At 50.1% G+C, this 14514-nt stretch overlaps 2 protein-coding genes across 11 annotated transcripts in view; both read right to left on the bottom strand.

Moving 5' to 3' along the window:
* RUFY3 (RUN and FYVE domain containing 3) overlaps positions 1–8212 on the bottom strand; it is a 30890-nt gene extending 22678 nt beyond the window's left edge. For 5 of the 10 annotated variants that reach the window (XR_005954504.1, XM_041459632.1, XM_041459633.1 and 2 more), the window contains exon 1: positions 7914–8212. Coding sequence is in view for 9 of the 10 variants with exons in the window: in XM_041459632.1 (XP_041315566.1) it covers positions 7914–8208 (295 nt within the window). In the remaining variant the exon portion in view is untranslated. Of the gene's footprint in view, positions 1–2228; positions 2417–2488; positions 3199–7913 lie in introns of those variants that run through there. The other 5 variants (XM_041459635.1, XM_041459637.1, XM_041459639.1 and 2 more) reach the window with 2 other exon arrangements.
* Positions 8213–11719: 3507 nt separating this feature from the next.
* On the bottom strand, positions 11720–13400 carry UTP3 (UTP3 small subunit processome component). The gene has a single exon (XM_041459678.1). The coding sequence runs from the start codon at positions 13345–13347 to the stop codon at positions 11779–11781; it is 1569 nt and encodes a 522-aa protein (XP_041315612.1). The 5' UTR covers positions 13348–13400; the 3' UTR covers positions 11720–11778.
* Between the last annotated feature and the right edge of the window lie 1114 nt (positions 13401–14514).

The raw sequence follows: 14514 nt of genomic DNA, 5'->3' as shown, positions 1-14514 counted from the left end.
TTTGAGGGGCCTGCAGAGGACAGGGAGGTTCTGAGAGTCTTATTAAGATCACAGCCTGTTTAAAAGAATGAGTTCTTTCTCTAATCAAGCAGAATTACAGTAAGCAGCAGAATCTGCTTATTTTCATATGCACACAGAATTGCTTCAATCAACTGAAAAAGCGTATTAATTGTTTTTATTGTTAAATTGAGTGGCCATGCTACAGGTTATATGGAATATACACAGTTGCAAGCAACTCAGTATCTGCTGCTTGCTTTTAATTTGAAGAAAAGTTTTTCTTAGCTGTTCTCAAGCTCCAGCTCCATGCAGGACTGGAACTGCTGTGACTGGATGTGAAGGCAGGATGGCTGCTCGAGGGCTGGGGGCACAGCAGATCACAGGCTGAAGAGAGGCCAGGGACAAAACTCTGCAGAAGCAGCAAGAGCTGAGGGACAGCAAATAGAAGGCTTCAAATCTTAATCCAACAAACTGTTGGATTCGGTACTTAGTGCAACATGTATTTTACATGTCTTTGATTTCTAAGGAAAGAGTTGTCCTCCTTTGTTCTGCCTTTGGAAGAAATCTACAACTTTTTTTTTTTTTTCCTTTTTCATAATGCCTACCTTTGCAAGTCAGGTTATCCTCCTTTGTTCTGCCTTTGGAAGAAATCTACAACTTTTTTTTTTTCCTTCTTCACAATGCCTACCTTTGCACGTCAGTTTTTTTTAGGGGGACACTCCCAGGGACACGAGCTCCTGTCCCCCTGCCCTGTGCACACCCTGCAGACACAGCAGCAGTGCTGATGCAGTAGCACCAGACCCAACGCTGGGATACAGCTGTGTCAGCTTTCCTATTGTCAATGCTCTTCCTGACCTTCTCTGTTCAAAATACAGCCTGGATCCAAACACACCTCCCAAACAACCAACCAGCAACTTGAATTTACCAGGAAGGTTGTTACAGTGCTGCTCTTTTGCATTTATTTTTGACATGTGAATTAAATAATACAGTAAAGAAATGAGCAAATGCTCTTTGCTAACCCTCTTCTGTATTCACCGAAGAGTGGCTGTAATTACACCTTGAAAAACACTGGAGTAAGACCAAGGAAGGTCTCAGTGTAACACACAAGAACATGGCAATTGGAAGACAACCGAATTCCTGCTCACCCAGTACTCACCTCCCTGAACCCCTGGGATATGCTTCAGAGGGAATGCTAAATTTCTCCTTTTGAAACCTCTGTCTGGTATCCCACTGCGTGACTAAGTACTTGGCAAGCCAAATCCAAACCCAAGGGCTACTGCCACTGAAAGCAGCTGTCAAATGGAAATGAAATTATCCCGTGCAAATGTATTTTAAAGCTGAAATCCCCACCACAATTTCACTTGTCTCATTCAGCAAGACAATATAAGACACTGCTGACTTCACCAGGCAGCATCAAACGGGCCAAGCCAGACTGCTTGCTGGAGTGGCATTTCAGGAGTTACTGGAAAAGGGTCAGGCACGAGAAGCTGGGGCCTCCTTGCCCTAAAACTAAAAGGTACATCCAGCAAGGACACTCAGAACCTGGGCACCTGCAGAAACTCATCACCTCTCCTTCCCCACTTGTTTATTGGCAGAGCACCGCATAGATGTCCTCTCATGCTTTTAGTATTCAGAGCATTCAATCCCCAATCCTTCTATTAAACTGTTTATCAACCCGGAGTCCTTTTTCCAGGGGAAAGCAAGATGTGCTACATCCCCACGTTTCAGCCTTCCAAGGCATTACACACAGCAGCACGCTCATCAGAGGCGAGCTGGGGCACTGTGATGGCATCGTCACCTGACAGTGGGCATCGCTGCGTAATCGCTGGGGCTTTCCAAAAACTCCCCAGGACCAGGCACTCGCTGCGGTGCTGCCACTCTGCTCCCCCGGTACCAGCTGGCTGCTCACTACCAGAGCTACCAGCCCCGCTTTAAGGGCAAAATCATTATTAAATGGTCTCACCGAGCACACATCGCGGTTTTCTTCCTTCCTGACACACACAAACCTGATACAGCTAAAAACAGAACTGATCACCAATCTGCCTTAAAGGGCCGGGTTACAAATTCGGAGGGCAATCCGAAGCAGCAGTTTTTGGCTTTCTGATGTGCCCGCGGCCATCCAGGCTCCGCAGGCAGGACACGAGCATGCGGTGCCGGAGACGCCCCCTCCCAAGCGGTGCAGCGGCGGAACAAAGCCGGCCCGGGGCTCCCGGGGCACAGCCGGACCGTACCTTCGTGGGTAGGCTCGGGGTCGGGTGTCAGCGAGATGTCATCCAGCTCGCGCAAGCACAGCCACTCTCCATCCATCGACACGCGGAATTTGCAAAGATAGATGGTCTCCATGGCAGCCTGAGTGATCTTGTCTGTGGTGGGGGTTGGCATGTCGCTTTGAGGCGTCAGAGCAGACATGATGACTCAGCTGGTACAACAACAACGGGGGCAAAATAAGGACTAAAAACAAAACCTTGCTGAAGAAGAAAATCAGAAATACCTTGCGATTAAAGGACAGATTGCTCAGGATCACAGAGGCTGCTCTGGCCTTTTCATAGATCAAGCAAGGTAAAAACGCTGCTCCTTCCCGCTTAGCTCTGCCTCCCTCCTTGCACCGACTGCCGTCGTCTCCAGCTATGCTAGAGGCTATTGATCCTCAGCATCCACAGAAAACCTGGCTTCTCCACCAGAGGTAGCAGGGAAAAACAAGGAAAAAATATTTTCAAAAATAAATAAAAGAGGCAGCAGAAGCAAAAAAATATTGTCTTCCTCTGGTGATGACCCGAGAAAAAAAAAAACAAAAACAAAGGACGAGCGGAGAGGCAGCGTCCCGGCGCGCCGAGCTCCGAGCGCGGCTCCCCTCTCCCGGCGCAGCCCGGGCAGCGAGTGCCGCCGGGATTGGCTGTGCGCAGGGAGCAGGGTGGCGACCAAAATGGCTGACTAATGAACTGAGCTGGAAAGGCAGGCTCATGTGATCGCCTGCGATTCCCAGGATGCTGCCGAGACGCTGCCGATGCGGGGCCGGCAGTCAGGCGCTCCTCGGCACAGCAGCTCCTCGCCGGGCTGGGGAGCGAGCGGAGCACGGCCGCACCCCCATCCATCGGGCCCGGAATACAAAGGAGCAGAGCCAGCAATACAAAGGCACATTTGTATTCCGCTCGCATCCCTGCGTGCCACTACAGGAATTCAATCGGCACCTTTGTTTTCACGGGAGGTGTGCGAGGCGCAGTTTGCGTTTTATTCGCTGTGCCATCTTCTCAGGGGGCACCTTGGAGCTAGAATTTCCCGTGTACAAAAAATGGTAGGATGGATTTATTGTCTCAGGGTAACAGGAAGGAAAAAATGATCTGGCTCTAAGCACTCCAGTGACTGAGGATGAAGCTCTTCCAGCAGGGCATGTGCACATGGAAGGACAATAAAGGAGAACGCCACAAACACTGTGACCCAATCTTATATTTTAAAAATCTCCCCTGAAAACTGTGCTGTTCAGGTGAGGCTGACAAATATTGTCTCTCAGCAGGAAGAGAAGCAGGCTTTCAAGTTCTCAACAATAATATAATAACAATATTTTATAATAACAGCACTGCATTACCTGTCCCTTCCTGACTGGCTGAACCTCAACTGTGTCCCCAACCCCCAGGGTCCTGGTGCTGGAAGACAAGAGGTCCCAAGTCACCAGACAGGTTTCTCATTCCCAAGGTCGCTATAGTGTCACCACCCACTTCAACAATCCTGTCAGGCACCAATAAATGAACTTATCCAACTTCATTCCTGTGTGGCTCCAATACATTTGAGGAGAGCAGATGTGCAACATCCATCCGAAATGGATGGACAGTCACCCTTGGAGAAGGTTGTCACCAGAGCAATATATTGGTAAGAACATGTGCCCAACGTATGGGACCTTGACTACTCTCTGCTTTTTGTTCCCCTAAGAAATACTCAGAGGGATGTACATCTGTTTCTTGGGGATGTGAAACACCAAAACAGATTGCTGGATAAAGAATTCAACATGCCAATGCAGACAGCTTTCAGAAGAAAATGACACCATCGTGTACAAGGCTCAAAACTGGGCAAGAGGATGAAGAGCTGCTATTTCTGACTGGCAAGAGGAAGCAGTTACTTTTGGTGAAAACTTCCTGCTTAGTGCAGCACATTTTGACTCAGCAACTCTTTCCCCATTAGGCCAAACCCAAGCAAGCACCAGGCAGCCTCTTCTGACAGAGATGCAAAGGGCAATTATTTCACAGAAAACAAGAATTACTATTGTTTCTTCTCCCCAAGAGAACAGAGTTCATAAAGCGTGCTGACAGCATCTTAACTCGTATATTTACACATCCTTTCAGCAGTCACAGCCTCTAGCTGCAGCATCCACATTGCACCACCCCAAATGCCAAACACAGTGACTGTGGCCATGTACCAACTGCTAGAGAACAGCTGCTGGCCCTGGCTAACCCTTGGACAGGGTCTAAACAAACGGCACACGCTCAAAACAAACCCTTTGGAATCAACAAAGCACCAGAAGCTATTGCTCAAGCTATTATCCAACAGCTCTCACATACAGACCGTTTAATTTCTTTGTTTTCAAAGCAATCAGAGATATCAACAGCACTGGGTGTAACCCCGAGCTCCCATTTCACAACACGGGTCTTCAGCTGAACTCAGCACAGGCAAGTGCCCCACACATCAGGATCACAGGGAAGGTCTGCTAAAAAAATCAGGAACCATTCAACTTCCATTGGTTTGCTGTTAACATGCAGAAAGAACAGAAGACAGTAATTCCCTTCCAGCTGAGTTCTATTTTCAGGCTCCTTTATGCAATGTCCTGCTGCAAGTACTCCACAGAGATATTTAAAGTACTAGGAAAATGTTCTTTAACTTTGACTTATTTCCAAAAATGAAAAAAAAAAGATAACCAAAAAACCCCAAACAGGAACTGTTTAACTTATGACTTACCTTTTTATCACCACCTGAAAACCACAAGGCAAACCTTCTGCTATCCCCATCCTGTGCCCCAAAGTGATTAAAAGCAACAAAGCCTCTCATGAAGAAAGGTATCAAATATAATGTTTCCACAAAACCTTTCATACAACTACCAGGCAACTCAAGGGCACCTGATAAGGCTCCATCAGGGTTCCAGGATGGTCATGGACACAGGAAAACACAAATCATGGATAAATGCAGAGGAGGCTGTGCAGGATGAACCACTTTCTCCATCTCAAACCAGTCAGGCAGCCTTGGCTGGTCCTACAAACCCTCCTGTGAGCTACACTTTGGCACAAGCCCTTAGAGGCTTTGGCTAGATTGCAAAACACAGCAGGGGTCTGCCAAAACATTTTTAAGATTAAACAATCACACACTGACTGCATTGGAATTTTAAGACCAAGCACCTGAACACCAAGGACTCCGTCAGCCACCAGTATTTGGGAGGTCAGCTGTACTGCAAAGTACTTGGAGTTTCAAAGCTGAGTGAACTGGGATAATCTACACAAAGAAACCCAAACAAATTGCCAAACCACCCTCAGGACTCCAGGGAGCATCTTTGGGTGCACTTTTACTTCCAGAGCCTGTGAGCAACCCGTGCTCCCATCATTAGGAGAAAGTTCTTCCCTTCACTGCATAGAGATTGCAAAGCAAAAAGGACAAAGCCATCCCTGACATGGAATGTAATCTAAAGAGATAAAATTAGCAACACAGCAAAGTCTGCTTCTGACTCCTCTGCCAGGACAGATATGCACATTACCTCAAATACCAGCTAGTCCAAACCCTACAAGCTCAAACAGGAATGGGCAAAAGAAGGTTTAACAACCCAAAAATCAGTAACCATTTCTTAATTAAGAAATGACAAATTTTTCTTTACCTACTATGAAACACGGAGATATTATTTAAGGATTGAAGTAACTCTCATAATTGAAGGAAAGGGAAGGAAAAGTCTGCTTCAACTACCATGGTATGGGGGAGGCTTTCAGTGAGAACAAGAAAAGGTCTGGGTTTGGGTTTAGGGTTTCTTAAGGACTGCCTAATCAAGTTGCTTTTATTCTAAGGTTTTGCTGCAGGACAGCATGTTTAAGTACATCATCTTGTTCCTTCTGTCTGGAACCACCTGTAACAAGTAAGCAGGTGCTGCTGCCACGAAGAGCTTTTGCAATTTCCTCCCCTAAGCAGCTCCGGCCTTCACCTGATGTTTGGAATCAGGTGAGAATACAACACACTAGTTCAAGGACTGAGTTGTAACAGGAAAAAAATACTTGAAATACATTTTCAAAATATTGTGGAATACCGACTTTATGGTGTAGTGGCCACTGCCTCCCTGTCACACCTAAGACTTGGCAGCAGAACTGCTCCTGCTGCTCTGTGGGAACAAATCTAAGATGCTCTTAGAAATGTGAGAACCAGAAAAAAAAAACAAAACAAGAAAGAGATGCTGGGAAAAAGTGATTTACTGACCGAGTTTTCCCCAGAAGACAGAGTCCAAGACACCATGCAAATAGATACTGGTTGCTGCTCCCTCCAGGCACTGCTATCACTGCACCAGTCAGCCCCCGAGCAAGCTGTGACATTCAGCACTGCACAGGCAGCTCCACCTCCACGGCTTACAAGAAAACAAGGGAACTTTTATATGCATCTTGTAAAGGTTTCTCACAAAGCTTACATGAACAATCACTGCAGAATAAGGCTGACACAGGATAAAGCATTGCTCAACCACTGAGCTTCTCCACCAAGTCCCTGGGCACAAATCTGCTAATCTCAATGCTTCAGTTTCCCCACATCCAGACAAGAGCTTCTCACTAAGTTTGAACAGCTAAGGTGAAATATTTTTCTCTAAGTCTTCTTTTCTATCAGAAGTGACTCAAGCCCTTGAATACACATCACAGGGTTTATTATGGGTAAAGAACTCCTGATTAGGGAAAAATTACAAGTAAAACTGAAGGTTTTGAAAGGGGCCTGTCATTCCAAGCAACAATTTAACATAGAGGAACTTTGGACCTAAGTTGGCAGCCACAGACTGCCAGTCCTTCATAGAGCTCAGAGCAAAGTCAGGGCATTTCACCTCCTCTTGGCATCACAGACATGGACTTCTTACCTCACTGGTTCTAGCTCTGCTGAGTAATGCCTTCAAGTACATCAGCTTCCAAAGGAGAAAAAAAAACAGATACCCGCTCCAAACAAATCAGCTCCTGAGCGAGTGAATGCTCACCTGGGACAGGAGGTGACAAAGCAAAGGCCAAAAGCTCAGTCACACACACTCTGGCAGCAGCCCAGAGGATGAAGCTGCTGGTTATTTTTAGGATGGATGGAAAAGAAGATCTCTTCTGTACGCACCCATGCGTTACTTGTTATTTCATTTTAAAACACACCCAAGTACTTCAGAGTACTCCGGCTTCCACAAATACACCACAAGAACATCACAAAGAATCTTAAAAAGGAGAACGCTATTTGCCACCCTACACGCCCCACACAGCGATGCACTTCAGCCTCCTCAGGTCTCAAGCGCGCAGTGCCTTCGCCACGGGTTTACCTTCCGCACCAACACCAGGAGGAAACCCGAGAGGGTGTTCCCCAGCCCCTAAACTACACCCTGCGTGTCCAAGACAGCCTGTTGGATTTCCAAGGGCGGCACCGATGCTCCTCAAAGGGCTCTCTGTGGAGCTGGTTTTGCTGAGCCGCCGGGCCAGCACGGCTCACATGCCACCTCCCCAGCCGCCTCCTTCCGAGCCCCGCCGCCGGGAGCAGCGGCGTTCCCCCGCATGCCGCGGGGCAGGGGCAGCTTTGGGGCGGCCGCCCCGAGCCCGGGCGCGCCCGTGCCTGCGAGAGCCGCACGCCGCCCGTACGGAGCGCTCGGGGCAGGGGCGCCCAGGGACCCCCGGCCCGCCCACCCCCCGCCTCGAGGGAGGCTCCCGGCCCGGGAGCAGCCCCGTGGTACTCACGGGCTCCGTCCGGCCCCGGGTAGCTCAGCACCAGCACGGGCAGCGCGGCCCCGCCGCGGGGCGCCGGGGGTCTCCACAGCCCGGGCGGCGCGGCCGCGGCGCCGCCTCCATGGCCGGGGTAGAGGAGGAAGAACGGCGGCGAGGCAGGGCGCGCCTCCTCCTCCTCCTCCGCCGCTGCCGCCGCCTCCCCGGGCTCGGGCCGCCGCTCCATGCCGGGGGACAGCTCCGCTTCGGCCCCGTCCCGGGAACTTTCCGCCGGCGGCGGCGGCAGCGCTGCCCGCTCCGCCTCCGCCATCGCCGCCCCCGCCCCGCCCCGGCCGGGAAGCGCCGCGGCCGCCCCAGCCTCCGCCCCCGGGGGCTCCCCCCGCACCGCCGGGGAGCGGCTGGCCCCGGCACGGGGGAGCACGGCAGGTGACAGCCGCCACCCTGTGATGGTGCAGCGGCTCTTACCCGTGAAGCGAAGCCGAGGCACCGTCTCCTGCCTCCCCTTGAGCTCATGGACAGGAGCGTTTTGAGATCCTGGGACAAAAGGAGACAAGGTCCAAGTATATTCTTTAGTATTAAAACTGCCAAATAGAGCGTGCTACTGGGAATTTCACTTGGGACAGTCTTTCGGAAGACAGGACAATTAATGTGGACGGTGGTGCTGTCAGCAGGCAGAAAGCATAGAAATCTGCCAGTTTCTAAAGAACACCCTGCCTTCCATGCACTTGGGTTAAGCTGAAACACGTTGCAGCTTTCTTTTTAAATCTCGCATTAAAATTGCAAAAGCAAAGCCGGAGAGGCTACTGATTCATGGAGACTAAGTTTTCAGCCCTGCCCCAATTCATGCAACATGTTGCAAGTAATTGAACAGATGCTTTAATCCACATCACAAATCACACAGCTGACTGTTTGAATTTCTACATGCTAACAAGAGTAAAACAATATCCAGACTGTGTGTGATGGAATATTATGGAACACAGCTAGGAAAACCCACACAGCTAGGAAAACCTTGACAAAATCTAAGGCAGCAGCAAACGTATTTCCATGTAAGTTATTCAATATACTTCCCTTGTCCTGTATAAACAGAAATTTCAGGTTGTGATGCAGAAAGCACTGTCCCCCTCTCTGCCACTGTACTTTTCTGCCCGATGCTCATCACCTCCCAAGGACTATGTCTTCCAGGTGCAGAAAAACAAAAGAATACCTCATACCTTGAAGCTTCCTACATTTGCCTGTGTCAGTTTAAATATGAATCGTGCAGGTGGGGCAGGACTGACTGTCCTTTGCATTACTGTGCTCCAAGCAAGCGAGTGGAAAGGAGCCAGGGCAGGTGAGGCTGTGAGGGTGTCAGACATGAGGCAAAGCTGTTACCTGAGGTGAGTCCCACCTGCTTTAGGTGCTGCTAAGGCTGCCAGTCCTCTCCAAGCAGGACCCTGGCAAGGACAAGTAGCATCTCATGGCTGAAGCATTTCTTGGCAATGTCAGCACCTTCTCCAGAAGCAGTACTGGAAAAGGGAAAAAGCAGCATTAACCAGGACTTAGATCAACCCCTTGCTTCTCCTCCTGATCACCTGTGGTCCTTGCCTGATTTCATGTGTCCATTTTCTCTGGGATTTTCAGAACCTGTTCATCACCAGGAATTTCCCTTCAGCACAAAACTTTAAGTATTTCCTAGAGACACTGCACAGGGTCCCCCCCCGCTCCCACAGCATTCCCATGATCAGCCATACATAAAAGCATATGGGAATTACGCTTATGGCTTTGTCCAGTCTCTGAACTAATCAAGTGGACATAAAGCCTGGTTAATCTTCATTAACCCAGGAGCTGCCATCTGCCGGCAGGCAGGGCCGGGCTGCTGACACGCAGCCTTCTCTCCCGCCTTCAGCCTAATCCCAGGGTTTCTGGGGAACGTGCCTGTAATGGCACACCAATTTGTTGTTTCACTTATTTACTGCTCAGGAAGAAGTCACCAGAATTTTTCTCGGACCTTTCCAAGGAAGCACAAAGCCAGACCCATGAAAGACCGTTAGCCCTTCATTTTTGCATCAAGCATGAAGTGTGCACAAGCAGGTTCTGTGGTAATGAGATCAGGGAGCATCTCTGCTGGCTATTTTCCACACCTTGTGTGATTCCTGTTACACAATACCATCCCTCCCCAGAAAAAGCACCTAAGCTGCTTTTTTTGCCCAGCATCTTACCCCTTACTGACCTCTTGGCAGAGCCTCCAGGGCATAGCTCAGCATCATCAGCAGCAGTCTCCAATCATGATCCCAGTGGGGAGTTAGAGGTGGGGAAATTCTGCTTCCCTCCTCAACAAGGCTGAGACCCTTCTCCCTGGGAAGGGCAGCCAACACTGCTGCTCATAGTAAGGGCAGGTGAGTAAGCACAGATCTAAGGAGACCTGTTCAGTGCACCCGAGACAGGACTGTTCCCATCTGTCCAGCTTCAGCTTATTGTGTTTCTACCTCTCCCTTCAACAAGCAGCCTAGAAAATTACCAAAATATTCTCCAGCCAGCAGTGAACAGTGCATTCCTGGCAGAAACAGGCCTGGGGTGTTAAGATTTACACAGGAATCCCACAAAAGTATATTTCAGTTTCAGAGCACAAGCAGAGCATCTATATGCTTGTATTACAGCACCTGGCCTATCACTGGATCAAGAGCACACACTCGTCTCTTGGCTTCCCCCAAGCCCATCACACACACAAAAAAAAACACCCACCATGAGATGTAATCACAGTACTAAATAAAACAATTATTCTCCTGAAATAGTTCCATACGGAAAACTAATACCTTTCAGAGCACACACTCGTCTCTTGGCTTCCCCCAAGCCCATCACACACACAAAACACCCTCCATGAGATGCAATCACAGTACTAAATAAAGCAAGTATTCTCCTGAAATAGTTCCATATGGAAAACTAATACCTTTCGGATGGCATGGCACACCAACCAAGGCATGGGCTCCCTGAAACCTGTCCCAGACACAGATCCAGGTTCTACCCGAGACAGTTTTTGCTAAACTTCAGAAAAATTATCACTCACTCCTCTTTCATGGCCCAGACTGGAGCTGACCACTCACAGTCAGCTCCTGGCAAGTACTTCAGTGTGGGGTTAAAATGCACTTACCCACACCAAAAGGCATGGCAGTAATCACAACACCCTCAAAGTTTACCTGCCCACTGAAGATATAACACCTTACCCGTCTGTAAGGTGGTCCTGCAGCAATGCTTAGTCCTGTAGCAGCAGACAACATTTAATATTTATCACAGGGGAAGTCAATATGGTTATCACACATATGGTTATAAAATCCAGGCAAGTCCACACTTTGCTTCTCACTTAATTCAAGAGGGGAAACAGTATTTCAGACCACGTGGGACTAAGTAATTTAAAAGTGCCCATACTTGAAGTATCTAAGAGCTAACCAAGGTATTAATCAGAACAAAAATTAACTATTAACCATATCTCTGCAGCTCAACACAGAATAGGATGGACCAGAACTAGACAGCAAAACAGAGCAGGCCAGTGACAGCTGCTGAGCCCCTTTCCCAACCCACCCTCAAGAGGTCCATCCATTCAATCCCATCTCCACACCAGTCCCACACAGCCCATTTAATTCCTTTGGCCTGATACATTCCCTGCAACTCTCAAGGCTTCCTGTTTAGGGAAACTCGAGCATCACAACAGAGGAAAACACCTTCAGACATGGGCGAGGCGTGGAAAGGGCCCCGTGCCACTTGGAGACGGCACCTTCTGGAAAGCCCCCTCTGAAAAACCAAATCCCACCCCACCCGCAGTTTGCTTAAGAATAAACCCCACAACATCGTGTATAAAATTTTTATTGGATTCAGTACTGCTACTCGCAGCTCTGACAACAAGCTATCACTTCAGCTTCCTGCTCTTCTTAACCCCGGCCCGAATGCCAGACAGTTCCCCGGCGTATCTGTGCAGCTCCCTGCGCACCTCGCGGACCTGGCCCTTGCGGCGGATTTTGGCTCGCCGGAATTTCTCCCGATGCTTGACCCGGGGGTTGCGGTCGATCTTCCTCCTCTTGGGCGTGAGGCCTTTGTTCTTGATCATCTGATAGGTCACCCCTCTCTTTTTATTGGGATCCTCTCCTTCCGACACCGCTGCTTCTTCAGGCGCATCTTCGTCTCGAGTTCTCTTCTTCTTGAGTGCCAGCTTCTCCTCCATCATCCTGTAGTATTTTAGGGCAGCCTCCTCATCCAGCTCCGACTCATCCGACGACTCAGCAGCAGCAGCCTGGCCATTAACAGGCGCAGAGGCACGTTTCGGTTTGTTTTTGTTGCCATTCATGGTGAGAAACACTGAAAACTTGTTTTCCTTCCGTAGCTTCTCTTCCTTCTTGTCGTAGTAGTTCCTCAGAAGCATACGGACCTGTGGGGAAAGCTTTTGGTCTATGACAGCGAGGTCATTGATGAGATTTCTGTACTCCACCAGCCGTTCAATGACTGGGTGACTATGAACCGGCATCCTCTTGGACTTGAGAACCAGATAGAAACTGATATTGGCACAGTAGTTCAGGTAGAGATGGTACTTGGTCTGCAAATAGCGGCTGCCCTTCCCCTGGGGGATAGTGCCGTCTCTGACCATTTGCAGCAGCGGGTGCAACTCATCCTTGATCTCCATGAGCTTCACCTCAAAGTCCTCCATCAGCTGCAGGAGCTCTGGGGACTCCTGCTTCAGCAGCTTCAGCTGCTCCTTCTTGGAAAGGGCCTGTAGATCCTTATCAATTTTCTGCCCCTTGCTATCATGGGTTTTCTGCTGCTTAGCCAGGTAGCCCTGGATCATGTCCAGACCATAATCATCCTCCCCCAGGTCCCGCACCAACCGTCTCTGGATGACTTGAGCCTCCTGCTCCTCTTCCTCCTCCTCAGCATCGATTTCTTGCTGGCTCCGCTTGCCCTTGGCCTGGGCATCACTCCCATAGTCCGTGTCATAGTAGAGCTGCTTGCGCTGGCCCCAGGAGAGCTCATGGGGGAGCTTGGCCTCGGGATGGCGCTCCTCCAAGTCACTTTCCATGGAAAGGTCCCCCTCTTCATCCTTTTCATCTTCCTCACCTCCTTCCTCAATATCATTTTCATCTTCCTCACCTTCTTCATCTTCTCCATCCTCATCCTCCTCTGCGCTGTACTCCACAAAGGGATTCCGATTCTGTATCTCGTCCTCCTCATCCTCCTCCTCCTCCTCGCTGTCCTCGGGCAGCTGCAGACCCAGCACCTCCTCCTCCTCCTCTTCCTCGCTGTCCCCGGCCTCGTCGCCGCTGTCCAGGGCGGCCATCACGGCGCGGAACTGCTCCTCGTGGAAGCGCTCCACATCGTCCGCCAGCTCCTCGGGGCCGGCGCGGCCGCCGGGCACCTCGGCGGGATCATCGGCGGGCTCGGGGGGCTCGGCCCGCGGCCGCAGGACGGTGCCGCGCCGGGTCCGCATGGCTCCTACCGCCACGGCCGCGCTTCCCCTTCCGCCGCGTCCCTTCCGCTCGCTGCCGAGCCCTTCCTGTTCCAGGCCGGAGCGTGGTCACGCCCCGGGGACGCGGGGGATGCCCCGGGCAGCCCGCGGGGAGGCGGCGCTTCAGCCGTGGCAGCGCTCAGCATCCAATGATGCCACGTGGAAAAAAAAAAAAGAAAGAAAAAAAGCTTTTTGTTTCCTCCTCCGGGTTGTTTCTTCCTCTGCAAGTCCGGCCAGTACAGCTGCTGTCTGTGCGGTCATCTTATGGCAACGAGAAAAAAACAGATGGAATGCACACCTGACACGTGTGCCCTTGTAATCAAAACTTGGTACTCAATTCCCTACGACCAGCTCGAAATCGGAGAGAAGCAGAAGTCTTGGCAAACCTCCCCGGACACTTAAGAGGTTTAGACAAGCCCTCTCCGAGCCTTTGCCATCACCGAAAGCACTTCTACAGGGATACAGGCAGCTTCAGGCAGCTGCTGCTTCATCACCTCTGCACTCCTTGGCTCTATCCCCTTATGCAAACAGATCCGTGTGTCCCAGAAAAGGAGCAATTCTCATGTTTCAACACCTGGGAACCCCTCACTACGAGGGCTTTTAATGCAGCCTGTACTAACTCACCTGTGCATTGTCATCTTGTGTTTGTGTGTGTCTGTCAGCCATGGCAGAGCACCAGCCCAGCCTCCCAAGGGAAAATGACACTCATACTGAGCCACAGGGAAGCAGTGTGCTTTTATGAGCTGCAGGCAGCCCTGCCACAAGAACAGAGTAATGACCCACAGGAATTAGAGTAGTCCAAGCTGAGACACCCAGAGCCTGATAATTCAGGCATGCACACTTCCCAGCACAAGCAGTTCTGCACACAAGTGCGAGGGCTTTTTTCTCAGCACAGAGCAGGTGCAGGTGTATTTATAAATGCTCCTGTCCACCTTTTTGTAGAAAAAAACCCAGGGCAAGCAGATATTCAAATCAGCTGAAACAGAGTGGGGTGCTTTACTCACTTTTTGGTGATTCATTTGGATCCTGATCGATCTGTTAGCGAACAGGTCTCAATTTTAACTTTCTGACACACTCAGCCTCTTCACATGTCACCTCTGGATCCAAGCTTTCTTGAACAAACACAGTTTTTGCCTCAGACTGCTTTTC

This window comes from Pyrgilauda ruficollis, unplaced genomic scaffold (assembly GCF_017590135.1).
Source record: "Pyrgilauda ruficollis isolate IOZ18807 unplaced genomic scaffold, ASM1759013v1 scaffold139, whole genome shotgun sequence".
NCBI classification, from domain to species: Eukaryota; Metazoa; Chordata; class Aves; order Passeriformes; family Passeridae; genus Pyrgilauda; species Pyrgilauda ruficollis.
The sequence above is the reverse complement of the archived record's forward strand: the minus strand, read 5'-3'. Positions and strand labels throughout refer to the sequence as shown.

Bases quoted from the DNA above. Each gene is read 5' to 3' on its own strand.
- UTP3 (XM_041459678.1), bottom strand. From the start codon at position 13,347: ATGCGGACCCGGCGCGGCACCGTCCTGCGGCCGCGGGCCGAGCCCCCC.